The sequence below is a fragment of the Bos javanicus genome, chromosome 8 (genome assembly GCF_032452875.1).
Source record: "Bos javanicus breed banteng chromosome 8, ARS-OSU_banteng_1.0, whole genome shotgun sequence".
NCBI lineage: Eukaryota > Metazoa > Chordata > Mammalia > Artiodactyla > Bovidae > Bos > Bos javanicus.
The window spans coordinates 39726571-39745641 of record NC_083875.1 but is presented as its reverse complement, the minus strand read 5'-3'; the positions used below and the strand labels follow the sequence as shown (position 1 = coordinate 39745641).

The 19071-nt window shown below is 41.2% G+C and overlaps 1 protein-coding gene and 1 long non-coding RNA gene across 6 annotated transcripts in view; one reads left to right on the top strand and one right to left on the bottom strand.

Moving 5' to 3' along the window:
• The window catches only part of PDCD1LG2 (programmed cell death 1 ligand 2), a 96913-nt gene that overhangs the window by 56324 nt on the left and 21518 nt on the right, over positions 1 to 19071 (top strand). For 2 of the 5 annotated variants that reach the window (XM_061425367.1, XM_061425365.1), the window contains one exon: positions 6097 to 7417. The exons of the other annotated variants lie outside the window; for them this stretch is intronic. In XM_061425367.1, coding sequence (XP_061281351.1) covers positions 6097 to 6102 — 6 coding nt within the window. In that variant the 3' untranslated portion in view covers positions 6103 to 7417. Of the gene's footprint in view, positions 1 to 6096; positions 7418 to 19071 lie in introns of those variants that run through there. 5 annotated transcript variants of the gene reach the window in all.
• Positions 7489 to 19071, bottom strand: part of LOC133252620 (uncharacterized) — a 29422-nt gene continuing 17839 nt past the window's right edge. Inside the window, exon 3 of the long non-coding RNA XR_009738002.1 lies at positions 7489 to 11361. This is a non-coding gene — a long non-coding RNA (uncharacterized LOC133252620). The remainder of the gene's footprint in view (positions 11362 to 19071) is intronic.

The following is a 19071-nucleotide window of genomic DNA, read 5'->3' as shown; positions in this document are numbered from 1 at the left end:
AGCCTGGGCTTCTGAGTAACAACAAATAACAGGGCTCCCGGCTGACCGTCGGTGGGCATGGAGCATGAGCAAGAATAAACCTTTATTTATTATATTGAGATTTAAGAGTTGTTTGTTACTGCAGCATAATCTAGTCTATCCTGACTGATACAACAGGGAAACAATAGACCGTATGTTACCATTTAACATTCTGTTTCTGAGGAAAAATGCTTTCTATATAAAAAAGAAAAAAGGATAAAGCATAAGAATATATTCATCATATAATTAGTTCTCTATTTAAAGAAAGTATTTAATATACCCACCATACCTGCTTTCTCCCCCCAAAATGAAGACATTAAAATGCCAATAAAAAACATTAAACTGCTCATAATCATAAAAAATGTCCATAATAATTGTCATTGTGTGATGGAACCTCATATTATTTTCTTCATGTTTCCTGAATTCTGTTTGTACTTTAGTACATTTTTAAATTCCCCAATGTGTCACTGTTTTAAGTACCCAGGGGTGCCTGTTAGATGAAGAAAGGAGTTTTTTAAGCCCTGTTAACTATCCCGCACTCATCTCTCTATATCTCAGTAGTCAAATGCATTATGTAGGGTTCTTCCTAGGATCGTCTTCAACTTTTGGGAGGGAAACGCTTTTACTCCCTTTCAAGGACATGTATCAGTGTCTTAGTTGCCTCTCACAGATTCCTAGCTCAGGCAACTGAGGAGTGGACACATACTGCAGGGATGTAACAGACAAGGTAACTTGCACAAGGTTATGTTATAACTTTATGATGGAACTCCTAGTCCAGAATTCCTGAATCCTTTTCTGTGGTACACTACCCTTTCCATTTGTGGAAGTTCTCCTTGCAGCTAACTTGCCTCACTTGTGGGGCTATTCAGGCTCTTGGCTTCTTGTTGTTATGCAGGCAAACAAGCTTTCAACCAGTATAAATTTAGGAGTGGATTCTGATTCCTAGACATCATATTAAAAAGCAGAGACATTACTTTTCCAACAAAGGTCCATCTAGTCAAAGCTATGATTTTTCCAGTAGTCATGTGTGAATGTCAGAGTTGGACCATAAAGAAAGCTGAGTGCCGAAGAATTAATACTTTTGAACTGTGGTGTTGGAGAAGACTCTTGAGAGTCCCTTTGACAGCAAGGAGATCAAACCAGTCCATCCTAAAGAAAATCAGTCCTGAATATTCATCAGATGGACTGATGCTGAAGCTGAAGCTCCAATACTTTGGCAACCTGAGGCGAAGAACTGACTCATTGGAAAAGACCCTGATGCTGGGAAAGATGGAAGGCAGGAGGAGAAGGGGAAAACAGGATGAGATGGTTGGATGGCATCACTGACTCAATGGACATGAGTTTGAGGAAGCTCCAGGAGTTGGTGACCCACAGGGAAGCCTGGCGTGCTACAGTCCATGGGGTTGCAAAGAATCGGATATGGCTGGTCGACTAGAACTGAATTCTGATACCATAGATATGTATCAATTCAGTTCAGTTCAGTTCAGTCACTCAGTTGTGTCCGACTTTTGCGACCCCATGGACTGCAGCACACCAGGGCTCCCTGTCCGTCACCAATTCCTGGAGCTTCCTTAAACTCATGTCTATTGAGTCAGTGATGCCATCCAACCATCTCATCCTCTGTTTTCCCCTTCTCCTCCTGCCTTCCATCTTTCCCAGCATCAGGGTCTTTTCCAATGAGTCAGTTCTTCGCCTCAGGTGGCCAAAGTATTGGAGCTTCAGCTTCAGCATCAGTCCGTCCAAAGAATATTCAGGACTGATTTCCTATGGGATGGACTGGTTGGACCTCCTTGCTATCAAAGGGACTCTCAAGAGTCTTCTCCAACAGCACAGTTTAAAAACATCAATTCTTTGGCTATCAGTTTTCTTTTTGGTTCAACTCTCACTTCCATACATGATTACTGGAAAAACCAAAGCTTTGACTAGATGGACCTTTGTTGGAAAAGTAATGTCTCTGCTTTTTAATATACTGTCTAGGTTGGTCATAACTTCTCTTCCAAGAAGCAAGCGTCTTTTCATTTCATGGTTGCAATCATGATCTGCAGTGATTTTGGAGCCCCCAAAAATAAAGTCTGTCACTGTTTCCATTGATTCCTCATCTATTTGCCATGAAGTGATGGGATCAGATGCCATGATCTTAGTTTTCTGAATGTTGAGTTTTAAGCCAATTTTTTCACTCTTTCACTTTCATCGAGAGGCACTTTAGTTCTTCTTTGCTTTCTGCCATAAGTATGGTGTCATCTCCATATCTGAGGTTATTAATATTTCTCCTGGCAGTCTTGATTACAGCTTGTGCTTCATCCAGTCCAGCATTTCTCATAATGTACTCTGCATGTAAGTTAAATAAGCAGGGTAACATTATACACCGTTGATATACTCCTTTCCGATTTGGAACCACTCTGTTGTTCCATGTCCAGTTCTAACTGTTACTTCTTGACCTGCATGCAAATTTCTCAGGAGGCAGGTCAGGTGGTCTGGTATTCCCATCTCTTGAAGAATTTTCCACAGTCTGTTGTGATTAGGCTTTGGCATAGTTGATAAAGCAGAAGTAGATGTTTTTCTGAAACTCTCTCCCTTTTTTGATGATCCAACACATCTTGGCAATTTGATCTCTGGTTCCTCTGCCTTTTGTAAATCCAGCTTGAACATCTGCAAGTTCACGATTCACGTACTGTTAAAGCCTGGCTTGGAGAGTTTTGAGCATTACTTTGGTAGTGTGTGCTGCTGCTGCTGCTAAGTCGCTTCAGTCGTGTCCGACTCTGTGCAACCCCATAGACAGCAGCCCACCAGGCTCCCCCGTCTCTGGGATTCTCCAGGCAAGAACACTGGAGTGGGTTGCCATTTCCTTCTCCAATGCATGAAAGTGAAAAGTGAAAGGAAAGTCGCTCTGTCGTGTCTGACTCTTAGTGACCCCATGGACTGCAGCCTACCAGGCTCCTCCATCCATGGGATTTTCCAGGCAAGAGTACCGGAGTGGGGTGCCATTGCCTTCTCCGTGGTAGTGTGTGAAATGAGTGCAATTGTACATTAGTTTGAGCTTTCTTTTGCATTGCCTTTCTTTGGGACTGGAATGAAAACTGACCTTTTCCAGTCCCATGGCCACTGCTGAGTTTTCCAAATTTGCTGGTATATTGAGTGCAGCACTTTCACAACATCATCTTTTAGGATTTGAAGTTGCTCAACTGGAATTCCATCACCTCCACTAGCTTTGTTCTTAGTGATGCTTCCTAAGGCCCATTTGACTTCACATTCAAGGATGTCTGGCTCTAGGTGAGTGATCACACCATTGTGATTATCTGGGTCATTCCGTGTATTCTTGCACCTCCTCTTAGTAGTGTGTGCTTCTGTTAGGCCCATACCATTTCTGTCCTTTATTGTGCCCATCTTTGCATGAAATGTTCCCTTGATATCTCTAATTTTCTTGAAAAGATCTCTAGTCTTTTCCATTCTGTTGTTTTCCTCTATTTCTTTGCATTGATCACTAAGGAAGGCTTGCTTATCTCTCCTTGCTATTCTTTGGAACTCTATTCAAATGGGTATATCTTTCCTTTTCTCCTTTGCCTTTAACTTCTCTTCTTTTCACAGCTATTTGTAAGGCCTCATCAGACAGTCATTTTGCCTTTTTGCATTTCTTTTTCTTGGAGATGGTCTTGATAACTGCTTCCTGTACCATGTCATGAACCTCCATCCAAAGTTATTCAGGCACTCTGTCTATCAGATCTAATCCCTTGAATCTACTGTCACTTCCACTATATAATCATAAGGGGTTTGATATATGGCATACATAAAAGTCTAGTGGTTTTCCCTACTTTCTTCAATTTAAGTCTGAATTTGGCAATATGGAGTTCATGATTTGAGCCACAGTCAGCTCCCAGTCTTGTTCTTGTGATGACTGTATATAGCTTCTCCAACTTGGCTGCAAAGAATATAGTCAATCTGATTTTAGTTTTGACCATCTGGTGATGTCCATGTGTAGAGTCTTCTCTTGTGTTGTTGGAAGAGGGTGTTTGCTATGGCCAGATATGTGTTATGCTTCCTTAAAAAAAAAAGTTATTCTAGTCATCCAAGTCATACTTTATTAGAGCTTCCAGACCTAATAAAGCAGCCTGACTTCTCTACTTTAGAGATCATGAGATTGAGTTTAAGGCATGTTAAGTGACACTTGATGAAATAATGACAAAAAAAATTGAAAGATCTTGTGATCCCCAGTATAACACTATTTATTTATCCATTCACTCTCAAACATGTATTGTGTTTTTATTTGCAAGACTCTGTGTCAGGTAGGCCATGGGAGAATTTTGAAAATAACTTAAGCGCATTAGTCATCTAAGAGTCTTACAATGAAGTATTAGAGATGAGGCACTCAAAAAACTGCTCTCATGGCCATAGTTTAGGTTAAGGTTAAAATATAAGAGGCCAGCTTTCTAAATACCTCTGTATACCTCTTTCTGTATACTTCTGTGTACCTCTATATATTTCTGTATACCTTATATTAAAATATGAGGCCAGCTTTCTATGTATACCTATACTGTAGTTGGTCCAATATCTTCATTTTGTTTTGCTTTGTTTACTTGATTCTCTTGTCTTTCCTCTAAGAACTTCCACCAGAGAACCAACCACAGCTTTGGCATTCTATTATAGCAACATTGGAGAAGGCAATGGCACCCCACTCCAGTACTCTTGCCTGGAAAATCCCATGGATGGAGGAGCCTGGAAGGCTGCAGTCCCTGGGGTCGCTGAGGGTCGGACACGACTGAGCGACTTCACTTTCACTTTTCACTTTCCTGCATTGGAGAAGGAAATGGCAACCCACTCCAGTGTTATTGCCTGGAGAATCCCAGGGACTGGGAAGCCTGGTGGGCTGCCGTCTCAGGGGTTGCACAGAGTCGGACACGACTGAAGTGACTTAGCAATAGCAATAGCAATATAGCAACATGGACATATCTCTTTTTCTTTTTCCTATGCCAATGGTTCTAATTTTTTTTCTTCTTTTCTCTTATAACCCTTTATATATATACACATATATATTTTGAGTAGGAAAAAATTTGAGTTTCCTCCTATATTCCTCTTTTACTCTCATACTACTATCAAACTCAAGCATATCTGACACCAGATGTGTGGAAGTTTTCCCCACATCAAGCCATTCTCTGCATCACAAGGTAAGTGTCCTACAATGTAACTCAGTTCTGACACTAACTGGTGATAGTGTGAGATTCCACAGGTTAAGGGCTCAGTTCCCAAGAGTGTTCCCCCTCCACTTCAGATGCCAGTCACACATTCAGGCTGTCACCTGTACTTCTGACCAATCAGCTATAAATCTGAGGTCCTTGGGTTCAACTAATTTGCTAGAACTGTTCACAGGGCTCAGGAAAATAGTTTACATGTTTTATCAATTCATTATAAAAGGATATGATAGAGGATACAGATGGACACTGGTCCCTGCTCTTGCTAGTCTCAGGGGGCCCAGTATCCTCAGACTGAAGGGGAAAGGGAAGGGAGCAGTTTCAGAAGCCTGGTGAGAACTGCAGGAGGAAAGGGCAGACCACAGAGCTGTAGGCTTTAAGAGAGGGATAAAACGGACCTGCAGCCTGTCCAGTAGGGACTGAGGAAGAGATCTCCCAACCTTACTCTCCTATCCCATGCAATCTCCTCTCTCTCTGATACTTGAGGGGAAAAATGGAATGGAAACCAGAGGAAAGAGAGGCTAGTGATGCAGTCCTAGGACGTGCACAAGCTGAGCAGGGTGGAGGAAAATGCATCTCCAGGAATAAACAGAAATATCTGACACAATGAAAGGTCTGAATAGGTAAGCCCCTTGAACTTTGCTCCAGTATTTCTCAGCTGCCTGCAGCTCAGAGAACAGAGGAGAGAGCTTCTTGCCATCAGCCTGGGGAGAGAAACTAAAGATTTGGACTAGGGCAAATTGTCGAGGGGGTGAAAAGAAAGCTTTAAGCCCTGCTGCCTTTGAGCTTTTTTTTTGTTTTTAACTCCAATTTTCTCACTCCAATCAGACTTTGAGAGTTTGTGTATTTTCCAGTCAGAAAAATGATTTTTCTGTTTGTGAACTTTTCTCTCCAGATTTGAACCTGTGGTCTCAGGAGCTGGGGTGACCTGATAGGACATCCTCAAGAAACTTCTAGACTCTGAACAAGAATCCCCTGGCCTGCAGAGCTTGTTGTTTGTACTTTTCAATTGTCTTTGTATAAATCAGCACTTTATTCTGGAGACTGCAGCACGACTAGGCAGCACCCACCACCGTGTAATGGAAAGTCAGGCGACTGCCCCTCCACTGACCTGGGCTCTCTCCCCCACAGCCCGTGGCTCCACGCACACACTACTGCACTTTAGAAAACAACCAAAGTGGATCCTGGACCCCCCTGAGGGTCCTCTGGCTCTTTTTTCTTCCAGACTGGAAACAGAGGGAATTATTTCTCCTTAAGTTTCCAAAGTGGTTTCCAGAAGCAGAGACAAGTAGAAGTTTCCAGTTACAGAAATGGACAGAAGATTGCCAGTGGAGTTATTTTTATGTGTAGTTTCCTCTGGATACTGAACAAGCCTATTGAGACTGTGAGTTCACAGACAGGACTTTATACAAAGTCAAGCCATAATTGACATGTTTTATGGTTTACAGGAAGCTAGAAAACATCTGTGTTGTTTTAATGAAATGTTTAAGCATTGAAGTACACAGAGTGGTCAACTACAGATTGTGGAGAAAAGCCATTGAGTATTTTTCTGAGATCTAAATCACAAAGCATTGATTTTAACTTGTAATGGAACTGTGTTGAATGGTATTTTAAAAGCAAAAGCAAACTACATCTTCCCTTCAAAAAATCCTGTCTTCTTAACCTCAGAAGCCAATCATACACATTTTAAGTTTTGTCATACTAATATGCTATTTCTGCAAAAATTTCAGATGAGTAGCTATAATGGTCAAAGCACCAAACTAAGGGTCCTTTCCTAGTCTTCTCTTTGACTTTAAACTTAACCTTTCAGTAGCTCAGTTTCCAGGTCTGTGATAGAGTGATGGTCACTAGCCATGACCTCTGATGGTCAGTACTAGAAAACCTGTGGGACTCCATTATCATGTGTCAAGGAGGAGGGTAACTGGGTGTGGTCCATCAGGCTGATCATGCTCAATTTGGTCTCTGTGCTAGTACATTCAAGGCATTAGCTGACCTATAAACTATCCAAATGTAAACATTATCAAGTATAACAGATGATGAACGTGCTTCAAGCAAACTCTTTTAACTGATGCACAGACAAAGAATAATTTTAGGTTGATGAGAATGAAGGGGGGTGAAAGTGGATAATAGACAATTATGTAATATCTCAGTTTCTTCTGTTAAAAATCAAAGAATGCCATTGAAGAATAAAACTCAGTTCTTCAAAATGTTCCAGATGTTCTGCTTTTGGCTAAGTGGTTTCCTCAGGGACCATCCAGATCAGTAAGTTTAATGTTCCATAAGGCCAATTGGCTCCCATAGGTTTAAAAGCCTTTGCAGCACACTCAAATGCCTCTTTAGAAGGGCAGGGTCCCACAGCTGTCTCCCAGGTCCCATGTGTTGGTCTGGGGCCCCTGCTGGGGAAGGAAGCACCTCCTAATCGTGCAGAGGTCAGAGCAGGCAGACAGGACCTTCTCCCCGAGGAAGCAGGTCTGTCCATGTGGGCTGCACATCTCCACTGATACGTGATTGGCATGCTGCATCCTTGGGTGGTAATATTTAACTCTGTAGGAACCTGGTGGAATAATGGCTTCTGTCAAAATACCACCATCTTTAGTCCTAGATCAGGGTTATTTTCTTAAACACCAAATTGGGACAGGGCTCCCTAGCTCCAGTATCCCAAAATTCAGGGTTCTTTGGGGAAGAAGAGCACTAAGCATTGTGTCCTAGTGTGAGAAATGTTCTACAGTACAGCCTAACAACCATAATGATTAACATTTACCAAGTACTTCCCACCTGATGTTGTCTAGCATTTTATACATATTATTACAATGAATTCTCTCAAAACCCTCTAAGAAAGGCACTATTCATGTCTCCATTTTAAAGATAAGGAAACTGAGGCACAGAGAGGTTAAGAAATTTGGTTAAGGCTGCCTGGTTAGCTTGGAAAGGATAGAACTAGAACAATGAAACCATATTCATGACACCCCACCATGTGTCCTTTACTGGTTACATACACCCTGTAGTCCTTTTTCCTGGTCTAGAATTAATTTCACTCTTACTGTTTCCAAAGAGGCACTACAGGAAGTAGAAGACAGGCTCTGATGTCAGAGATTCCAACCCCACCTCAACTGTATATGAATTACACAACTTTGTACATATCATCTGATCTCTAAGCATCAGTTTCCTTATCTAAAAGATGAATACAATCCTCCCTTGGTATCTCAGGGAACTGGCTCCAGGACCCCCTCGGATACCAAATCTGTGGATGCTCAAGTCCCTTATACAAAATGGTGCCATATTTTTGTGTAATCTATTCATGTTCTCCCATATACTTTAAATCATCTGCAGATTACTTATAAGACCCAATCAGTGTAAGTGCTTAAGTAAAATAGTTGTAACTACAATATAAATGCTGTGTAATAGTTGAAGAGCATATTTAGGTTTTGCTTTTTGGAATTTTCTGCAATTCTTTTCTAATATTTTCAATCCTTAGCTGGATGTGGAAACTCAATATGAAGGCCCAGCTGTAATATAAAAAAGACAGTTAGCATCTTCCTTTATCAGGCACTTAGCATGTACAGCACATGGTAAGTACCTGTTAAATGACAAGTACCACTGGTAATCCCCCTATGTATCAGCCACTACTGTTCGCTAAATGGGCAATGTCTGGACACTATTAAGCTAGTCTGTCTGCAGGATATTTCTCCTAAATCCTAACCCTAAGGGAGAAGTGAGCTTCCAAGGATTTCCAGCCAAGGGGTTTTGTCCCCAGGCTCTCCTATACATGCCGCATTCCCCAGCTAAGTCAAGGGGCTCTTCAGTCCTCCAGTATGCCTTGTGCTGTCCCCTGCACCCAGAACACCTCTTTTCTGGGGCCTCGATTTGCCTTCACAAAACCCTATGCTTTCTTTAGATGCCAGTTCTGCCAGTGAATATTTTCTGTTTTTTTTTTTTTCCCCCTACTGAATATGAGCTCTCTTTACTTTGGGTGGAGCAGTGTTTTCTTTGTCCCTCTCTGAAACAGTTATCTATTTTCAGTTTTGAATCATGAGGATTTGAGCACATTTTATATCGTCCCCTTAGCTATATGCTCCTAGAGGGTGGGAAAAGAGTGAGATTTTGTCATTCCTGCAGTATCTTGTATGTGAGCAATGCCTCATGCATGACTGGCTCTGAGACTCATTACAGCACTGGACAGAGTGGCTACACTTAATGTTCTTACTTACCATGACCTTAATATGATTGGCCAGAAAGTTGTGCAATGGTAATCCTCAAAGAAGAAGAGCTAAATGAGTTCCAAGTATTAAAAAAAAAAAAAAGTCCCTTTTACAAAGAAAGCAAAAACAGCATTTGGGAGAGTTTGAGGACTTGAGAAAGCCAAACAAGCAAAAATCACCTATGACGCCATCATCCAAACACAAGTATTTTCATTTTTGCTGTTAGCAGTTGCTTTGTCCAGACTCGTACAGCATCTTGGTATAGTTGTTAACATGTCATTTTCTGTCCTTTTTTCAAGTTAGTCGTTGTACATAAGTTCACAGATGAGCTTCCCAAGTGGTGCTAGTGGTAAAGAACCTGCCTGCAAATGCAGGAGACATAAGAGATGTTCAGTCCCTGGGTCGAGAAGATTACCCTGAGGGGGGCATGGCTACCCTCTCGAGTATTTTTGCCTGGAGAATCCCATGAGCAGAGGAACCTGGCAGGCTATACCCCATAGGGTCTCAGAGAGTCAGACATGACTGAAGCGACTGAGCACACATGAGTAAATCCACAAATATGTTGCTGACTAGGCTTCCTAATTCTCATTTTTAATGGATGCATGGGTCACAGATCCATGATAAGCTGGAATTGGACCCAAACTTTGTTTATCACCTGATCACTCTAAGCCCCTATTTTGACCATTAGATCACAGTGTTATTTGGGGTTCCTAAGGATTAGTGGCACCCCACTCCAGTACTCTTGTCTGGAAAATCCCATGGACGGAGGAGCCTGGTAGGCTGCAGTCCATGGGGTCGCTGAGGGTCGGACACGACTGAGCGACTTCACTTTCGCTTTTCACTTTCATGCACTGGAGAAGGAAATGGCAACCCACTCCAGTGTTCTTGCCTGGAGAATCCCAGGGACGAGGGAGCCTGGTGGGCTGCCGTCTATAGGGTCACACAGAGTCGGACACGACTGAAGTAACTTAGCAGCAGCAGCAGGATTAGTGTGATTTCAGAGCAGTATTTTGGAATCCCTGAAAAGTTTGGATATTTTCATTTCTCCCAATGCACAGACACCTTAGTAAATGACTATGTCCCTTTAGGGATAGCTTGGAGGAAGACCTCCACTAAGTATTTGCAGCATTGTTGCACAGTCCTTTCTTAAGGGTCCAATTTTCCTCCTCAACCAGGAGCTTCAGATCTGTGAACTGGTCGGGTCTAGGAACGGGGCAAGAAGCTGACTCTTAACTGTGATAAGTCAAATTTCTGTCATATGGGTCAAGTAGTGTTTTGGTAGGCCAGCCACCCACCGCTGCCCCCCGTCCCCCACCCCCACTCTGGGATCCAGTCATCTCCACTGAAATCAGGAAGCCCATCTCAGTGGCAGCATTATCCAGCATCAACTTTGGGCTACAGAAAACAGCTCCCTGGAGGTATTCAAGATTGCTGGGTCTCCCTAACTAATGCATTTCTCAATGCTTTAATGAGGGAAACATCCCTTGGACCCTTTCAAAGTGAGGAAAGACACATAGGTTACATGATAAATTACTCCATTATTCCTATCTCCCTAAGCCATTAACTCCTTTCTATACATTATTCCAGAGAAATTCTATCAAGTCAATATCATTGAATGTATTGTTGAACATAGGTTTCTGAGACAAGCAAACTGAGCCACTCCCAGCTGCTCAAACTACATTTGTTTTACCTAGCTTTTGCTGTATAACAAAACTTAGTGGCTTATATTTATCATATGTTTTTATGATTTTGTAGGTTAGCAATTGGGGTTAGGCTCAACTGGGGCATTTCTTCCTTACGTGTCAGCTGGGCTCATTCATGTGTTTGCAGTCAGTCTGGCAGTTTGACAGATAGGCTGAAAGATGCTGGTCTCAGCTGATCTTACATGTCTTGGAGTTGCTGCTGATTGCTAGTGGGCCATGTGTCTCCAGCAGGTTAGTCAGGCTTCATCAACATGGAAGCTGGTCCAGAACAGGAAACAAGAAGGCAAACCCCAACATGCAAGGGCTTTACAGGTTTCTGTTTGCATCACATTTGTTCCAGTCTCATTGGCCAAAGCAAGTCAGACAGCTATGCCAAAACCCTTTGTGGAAGGGGTTACATAAGGGCACAATATACAGAGTGGCATGATTCTCTGGGGCCTATTATTGTAACAGTTTACCATAGCATTAAGTCCAAAAATCTATGGAATGTGTATTATATCAGGGCTACCTAAATTAAGCCCCAACCCAATGTTATGTTCTGTTCACCTTGGTCTGATAACTTGGAATCCACCCTCTATTATATTAGATATGTTTCTTCTAATATAAACTTAACCAAATCTTGTCATTCTTCTGGAGTATAACCCTCTTCCTCCTGAACAAGACTGTGCCCTTCTCTCCCTAAGCAGGCTGGGATCTGACTCCAAATAAAAGATTGAAGGCCATGAAAGTTGGGAGCAAAGGAGTTTAAAATGAATAGGGATCTCCATGCAAGGCAACTGCTCCATATAGAGTCATTACAGGTTTTCAAGCAAAGGAAGGCTAGTATCATCAAATAGGAAATAGAGGCTTATTCAAAGGAAGCTCAAGGATACTTGAGAGATTCAAGATTCTCAGCTTCATCCAAGTCCACTCAAATGTTTCCATTCCTCAGAGTCCTATGCCTTCCAAATTACTGCCTAAACTTTGACATTTGAGATTTGGCCAGTCTGTGGATGCTTAGTTTGGGTCTGAATGTTTTAGGTATGTCTCCTATATGTAGAGGGAATAAGAGATACTCTGAGGAGCAGCCTTAGGAGCCCTCTGATGCCCTGAAGATGGTTTGAGTTAAAAGATATGAGCTTGTAATTTTTTTCCTGCAAGCACTCTATCACCATCAGAAGTAGCCATCTCATCTTACTTTCCTTATAGTCATCTTCTCTACCATAATGATCACATACAGCAGTTACTTGATCTCCAAAAGCCAGCTGACCAGTGGCATTAAACCTGAGAAGAACAGATGATGATGTCATCTGTCATCAATAAATCATGATGTCATCACATTCCATAAATTACCACTTGCCATCATCCATTGGTGAAGAGCTTAGCTCTGAGTGCAAAGCAAATGAATCCAGATTCCTGATTTGAAAGTCTGTTTCCTGAAACCACTCCTAGTATCAAATACTGTATCATCCAGGGTTCAGTCAGAAAAACAGTGTATTTAATATAAGGAATTGGTTATAAAAATATTAGAAGGCAGAAAGAGTAAAAAGTGATACCAAGGAAATCCAGATATTAGAACTGCAAAGAACAGTTCCCTTTCTGCCGTCTACTGCTACGACACATTCAGGAACTAGAAATAGGAAGAAATTCTCCCCTTCCCACATTCCAGTCCCTAAGGCTTCCCATTTATTAAACAGGAAGTCAGCAGGCAAAGAAGGCTGGTAAAGGAGGTTTGCTGAATCAGAGCCCTACCACCAGCAGGTCAGAGTAGAGGAAGGTAGGCTTAGAACCAAGAACAGTTCAAAGGATCTCGTTGCTGGATCAAAACTTATTTGAGTAAAGGAGATGTATTCCTTGTGAGAGGAAAAATACAGAGATGATGAATTCCAATTGAACTGTAGGACAAGGAACTTGCTTAAACTTTGTGACATCTCACCACATAACAAGAGCCTATTAGGTATTTCTTGATTCAGTCAGTTCAATTCAGTGGCTCAGTCGTGTCTGACTCTTTGCAACCCCATGGACTGCAGCACACCAGGCCTCCCTGTCCATCACCAACTCCCAGAGTTCACTCAGACTCATGTCCATTGAGTCAGTGATGCCATCCAACCATCTCATCCTCTATTGTCCCCTTCTCCTCCTGCCTTCAATCTTTCCCAGCATCAGGGTCTTTTCCAATGAGTCAGCTCTCTGCATCAGGTGGCCAAAGTACTGGAGTTTCAGCTTCAACATCAGTCCTTCCAATGAATATTCAGGACTGATTTCCTTTAGGATGGACTGGTTAGATTTCCTTGCAGTCCAAGGGACTCTCAAGAGTCTTCTCCAATACCACAGTTCAAAAGCATCAATTCTTCAGCTCTCAGCTTTCTTTATAGTCCAACTCTCACATCTATACATGACTACTGGAAAAACCATTTCTTGATTAACTGAGTAAAAAAAATAACAACTAGGAACGGCTTTGGCCATGAGTATAGAACAAAATTAACTTATTTTAACATGCACTTTGCAGAATAAGTTATATCACTTGGTTGCAAGCAAAAGAATATCTGATGTAAACTGGCTTAAATTAAAAAGCAGAACGTGTCAGCTTATGTTAACCGAAGAGTCAAAGGTGCCACCAGAGGTACAGTTGGGCAGAGGTGTCTAACAGTATTTTCTGTATCTCTGTCGAAGTTCTCTCCACTATCTCTTCATTCTGTTGCCTTTTTGTTGACTCTACATTTGAAAATCATCTCCCTTTGTGATCACAAGGTGGTTGCAGTAGTTATTAAACCTTCCATGTTCAAATCTACACACACACAAAAAGCCATTTTGCCAGCATTTGCAGCAATTCATATATTAACTCTAGATAAGTTTATGTCATGTGCCCTCTCCTAAACCTATCACTAGAAGAAAAAGAATATGTGAGTTATGTCTTAAGTTTGGAGCTCCACTCAACTGTTGTTTTTGTTGAGTCACTATGTCATGTCTGACTCTTTGTGATCCCATGGACTGTTGCAGCACACCAGACTCCTCTGTTCTCCACAATCTCCCAGAGTTTGCTCAGATTCATGTCCATTGAGTCAGTGATGCTATCTAACTGTCTTATCTTCTGCCACCCCATTCTCCTTTGGCCTTTGATCTTTCCCAGCATCAGGGTCTTTTTCAATGAGTCAGCTCTTTGAATCAAGTGGCCAAAGTATTGGAGCTTCAGCATCAGTCCTTTCAATGAATATTCAGGATTAACTTCCTTTAGGATTGACTGGTTTGATCTCTTTGCAGTCCAAGGGACTCTCAAGAGTCTTTTCCAGCACCATAATTCGAAAGTATCAATTTTTTGAAGTTCAGCCTTCTTTATGGTCCAACCCTCACATCTATACATGACTACTGGAAAAACCAAAGCTTTGACTATATAGACATTTGTCAGCAAAATGATGTCCCTGCTTTTTAATATGCTATCTGGGTTTGTCATAGCTTTCCTTCAAAGGAGCAAGCATCTTTTCATTTCATGGCTTCACTCATCATCCACAGTGATTTGGGAGCCCAAGAAAATAATATCTGTCACTGCTTCCACGTTTTCCCCATCTATTTGGCATGAAGTGATGGGACTGGATGCCATGATCTTAGTTTTTTTAATGTTGCATGTAAAGCCAGCTTCTTCAGTCTCCTCTTTCACTTTCATCAAAAGGATATTTAGTTCCTCTTTACTTTCTGCCATTAGAGTGGTATCATCTGCGTATTTGAGTTTGTTAATATTTCTCCCAACAATCTTGATTCCAGCTTGTGATTCATTCAGCCCAGCATTTTGCATTATGTACTCTGTATATAAGTTAAATAAATAAGGTGACAATATTCAGCCTTGACATACTCCTTTCCCAGTTTTGAACCAGTCAGTTGTTCCACCTCCAATCCTAACTCTTGCCAATTGACTCACATACAAGTTTCTCAGGAGACAAGTAAAGTGATTTGGTACTCCCATTTCTTTAAGAACTTTTTACAGTTTGTTGTGATCCACACAGTCAAGGGTTTTGGTGTAATCAGTGAAGCAGAAGTAGATATTTTTCTAGAACTCCCTTGCTTTCCCCATGATCCAATGAATGTTGGCAATTTGATCTCTGGTTCCTCTGTCTCTTCAAAGCCTTGCTTGTACATCTGGAAATTCTTGGTCCACATACTGCTAAAGCCTAGCTTGAAGGATCTTGAGTATAACCTTGTTGGCATGTGAAATGAGCACAATTATAATGTAGTTTGAACATTCTTTGGCATTACCCTTTTTTTCCACTTAGTACATGTGAACTTAAAATGTAGAATACGGTAGGACCCCAAATTATAAATGGATGCTGGAGAGGAAAACCAATGTTTACCATCAAAGCCAGTTATTTAATCAGTCAACAGTTGATGAGCTCTTACTATCCACAAGGCTCTGGTGATTTAAGATGGCTAAATTACGGTCTTTGTCACTCACCACTAGGCTGAGAAGACAAAGATGAATGTAACCCTGATATCTGCCAGATATTGGGATAGATGGATAAGAATCCTAGTGATGTCATTTGTGCTGAGATGTTGGAAGAGCCCAGATGTTTCTGTGGGCTTCTCCTAGAATATATAGCACAAGATGTCAGAAGCCTATTCTAAGAAAAGTATTGCTCTCACATAATACCCTGAGGAAAAATACTTCTAAAATATCACATTTTTGAAAGTTGATCATCCTGCCTTTTCTGATGATGTATTTCTTACCTCTATGGCATTTAGATGTGTTAAAGTGCCAGATTTGGACTATACATTATTCCTTTTGTTGAGCTTGAAACAATAGATAACCAATGTTATGGTGTCAGTAGCCATCATGAGGTTAATTGTTTATCATTGTAGCTAACTTTCATACCATGTGCCAGACATAGTTCTAATGGCTTTACATGTATCACATTATTTAGCCTTTACAGTTCAATGAAACAGAGGCTATTCTTATCTCCATTTTACATGTAAGCCAAGTAAAGTCCACAATAAAAGCTCACATCACATAGCAGAACAAGACCTCAAGATTCTGCAGGTCGCCCTTGGTCCTAGGGCATGTAATACAGTCAAGCTTACACCACATGGTACTTTGTAATTACGTATGTGTTTGGTTTTCTCCAAAAGCCTGCATCATACCCACGAATAGGAGCTGGATGTTTATTCATTTACAAAGTCCTAGAACCCAAACCCAAATGCAATACCACTTCAGTATTCTTGCCTTGAGAATCCCATGAACAGTATGAAAAGAGAAGAGGATAGAACACTGAAAGATAAACTCCCCAGGTCTGGAGGTGCCCGATATGCTACTGGAGAACAGTGGAGAAATAACTGAGGAAAGAATGAAGTTCAGTTCATTTCACTTCAATCACTCAGTCATGTTCGACTCTTTGCGACCCCATGGACTGTAGCACACCAGACTTCCCTGTCCATCACCAACTCCCAGAGTTTACTCAAACTCATGTCCATTGAGTCGGTGATGCCATCCAACCGTCTCATCCTCTGTCTTCCACTTCTCCTCCCTTCTTCAATCCTTCCCAGCATCAGAGTCTTTTCAAATGAGTCAGTTCCTCACCTCAGATGGCCAAAGTATTGGAGCTCCAGCTTCAGCATCAATCCTTCCAGTGAATATTCAGGACTGATTTCCTTTAGGATGGACTGGTGGGATCTCCTTGCAGTCCAAGCGACTCTCAAGAGTCTTACCCAACACCACAGTTCAAAAGCATCAGTTCTTTGGCTCTCAGCTTTCTTTATAGTCCAAGTCTCACATCCATACATGAATATTGGAAAAACCATAGCTTTGATGAGATGGACCTTTTTTGGCAAAGTAATGTCTCTGCTTTCTAATATGCTGTCTAGGTTGGTCATAACTTTTCTTCCAAGGAGCAAGCATCTTTTAATTTCATGGCTGAAGTGACCATCTGCAGTGATTTTGGAGCCCTCAAAAATAAAGTCTGTCACTGTTTCCATTGATTCCTCATCTATTTGCCATGAAGTAATGGGACCAGATGCCATGATTTTAGTTTTCTGAATGCTGAGTTTTAAGTCAACTTTTTCACTCTCCTCTTTCACTTTCATCAAGAGGCTCTCTAATTCTTCTTCACTTTCTCCCGTAAGTGTGGTGTCATCTGAATATGAGGTTATTGATATTTCTTCCAGCAATTTTGATTCCAGCTGTTGCTTCATCCATCCCAGCGTTTCTCATAATGTACTCTGCATATGAGTTAAATAAGCAGGGTGACAATATACACCATTGATGTACTCCTTTCCCGATTTGGAATCAGTCTGTTGTTCCATGTCCAGTTCTAACTGTTGCTTCCTGACCTGCATACTGATTTCTCAGGAGGCAGGTCAGGTGATCTGGTATTCCCATCTCTTTAAGAATTTTTCACAGTTTTTTGTGATCCACACAGTCAAAGACTTTGGCATAGTCAATAAAGCAGAAGTAGATGTTTTTCTGGAACTCTCTTGCTTTGTCGATGATCCAATGGATGTTGGCAATTTGATCTCTGGTTCCTCTGCCTTTTCTATTTTTTAAAATTTATTTATTTATTTTAATTGGAGGGTAATTACTTTACACTATTGTAGTGGTTTTTGCCATACATTGACATGAATCAGCCATGGGTGTACATGTGTCCCCCATCCTGAACCCCCTTACCAACTCCTTCCCCATCCCATCCCTCAGCGTCATCCCAGTGCACAGGCTTTGAATACCCTATTTCATGCATCAAAGTTGGACTGGTGATCTATTTCACATATGGTAATATACATGTTTCAATGTATTCTCTCAAATCATCCCACCCTCGCCTTCTCCCACTGAGTCCAAAAGTCTGTTATTTATATCTGTGTCTCTTTTACTGTCTTGCATATAGGGTCATTGTTACCATCTTTCTAAATTGCATATATATGCCATAATATACTGTATTGGTGTGTTTTTTTTTCTGACTTACTTCACTCTGTATAATAGGCTTCAGTTTCAACCACCTCATTAGAACTGGTTCAAATGTGTTCTTTTTAAAAGCTGAGTAGTATTTCATTGTGTATATGTACCACAGCTTTCTTTATCCATTCATCTGCTAATGGATATCTAGGTTGTTTCCATGACCTAGCTATTGTAAACAGTGCTGTGATGAACACTGGCCTACACGTGTCTCTTTCCATTCTGGTTTCCTCGGTGTGTATGCCCAGCAGTGGGATTGCTAAGTCGTATGGCAGTTCTATTTCCAGTTTTTTAAGGGATCTCCACACTGTTCTCCATAATGGCTGTACTAGTCTGCATTCCCACCAACAGTGTAAGAGGGTTCCCTTTTCTCCACACCCTCTCCAGAATTTATTGTTTGGAGACTTTTTGATAGCAGCCATTCTGACTGGCGTGAGATGGTACCTCACTGTGGTTTTGATTTGCATTTCTCTGATAATGCATGATGTTGAGCATATTTTCATGTGTTTGTTAGTCATCTGTATGTCTTCTTTGGAGAAATGTCTGTATAGTTCTTTGGCCCATTTTTTGATTGGATTGTTTATTTTTTTGGTATTGAGCTGCATGAGCTGCTTGTATATTTTTGAGATTAATCCTTTGTCAGTTGCTTATTTCCTATTGTTTTTCCCATTCTGAAGACTGTCTTTTTACCTTGCTTATAGTTTCTCTCGTTGTGAAAAAGCTTTTAAGTTTAATTAGGTCAATTAGTTTATTTTTGCTTGTATTTCCGTTACTCTGGGAGGTAGGTCATAAAGGATCCTGCTGTGATTTATGTCAGAGAGTGTTTTGCCTATTCCTTGAGTGTTTTCTGCCTCTTGAGAAATTTGTATGCAGGTCAGGAAGCAACAGTTAGAACTGGACATGGAACAACAGACTGGTTCCAAATAGGAAAAGGAGTTCGTCAAGGCTGTATATTGTCATCCTGTTTATTTAACTTATATGCAGAGTACATCATGAGAAACGCTGTACTGGAAGAAACACAAGCTGGAATCAAGATTGCCAGGAGAAATATCAATAACCTC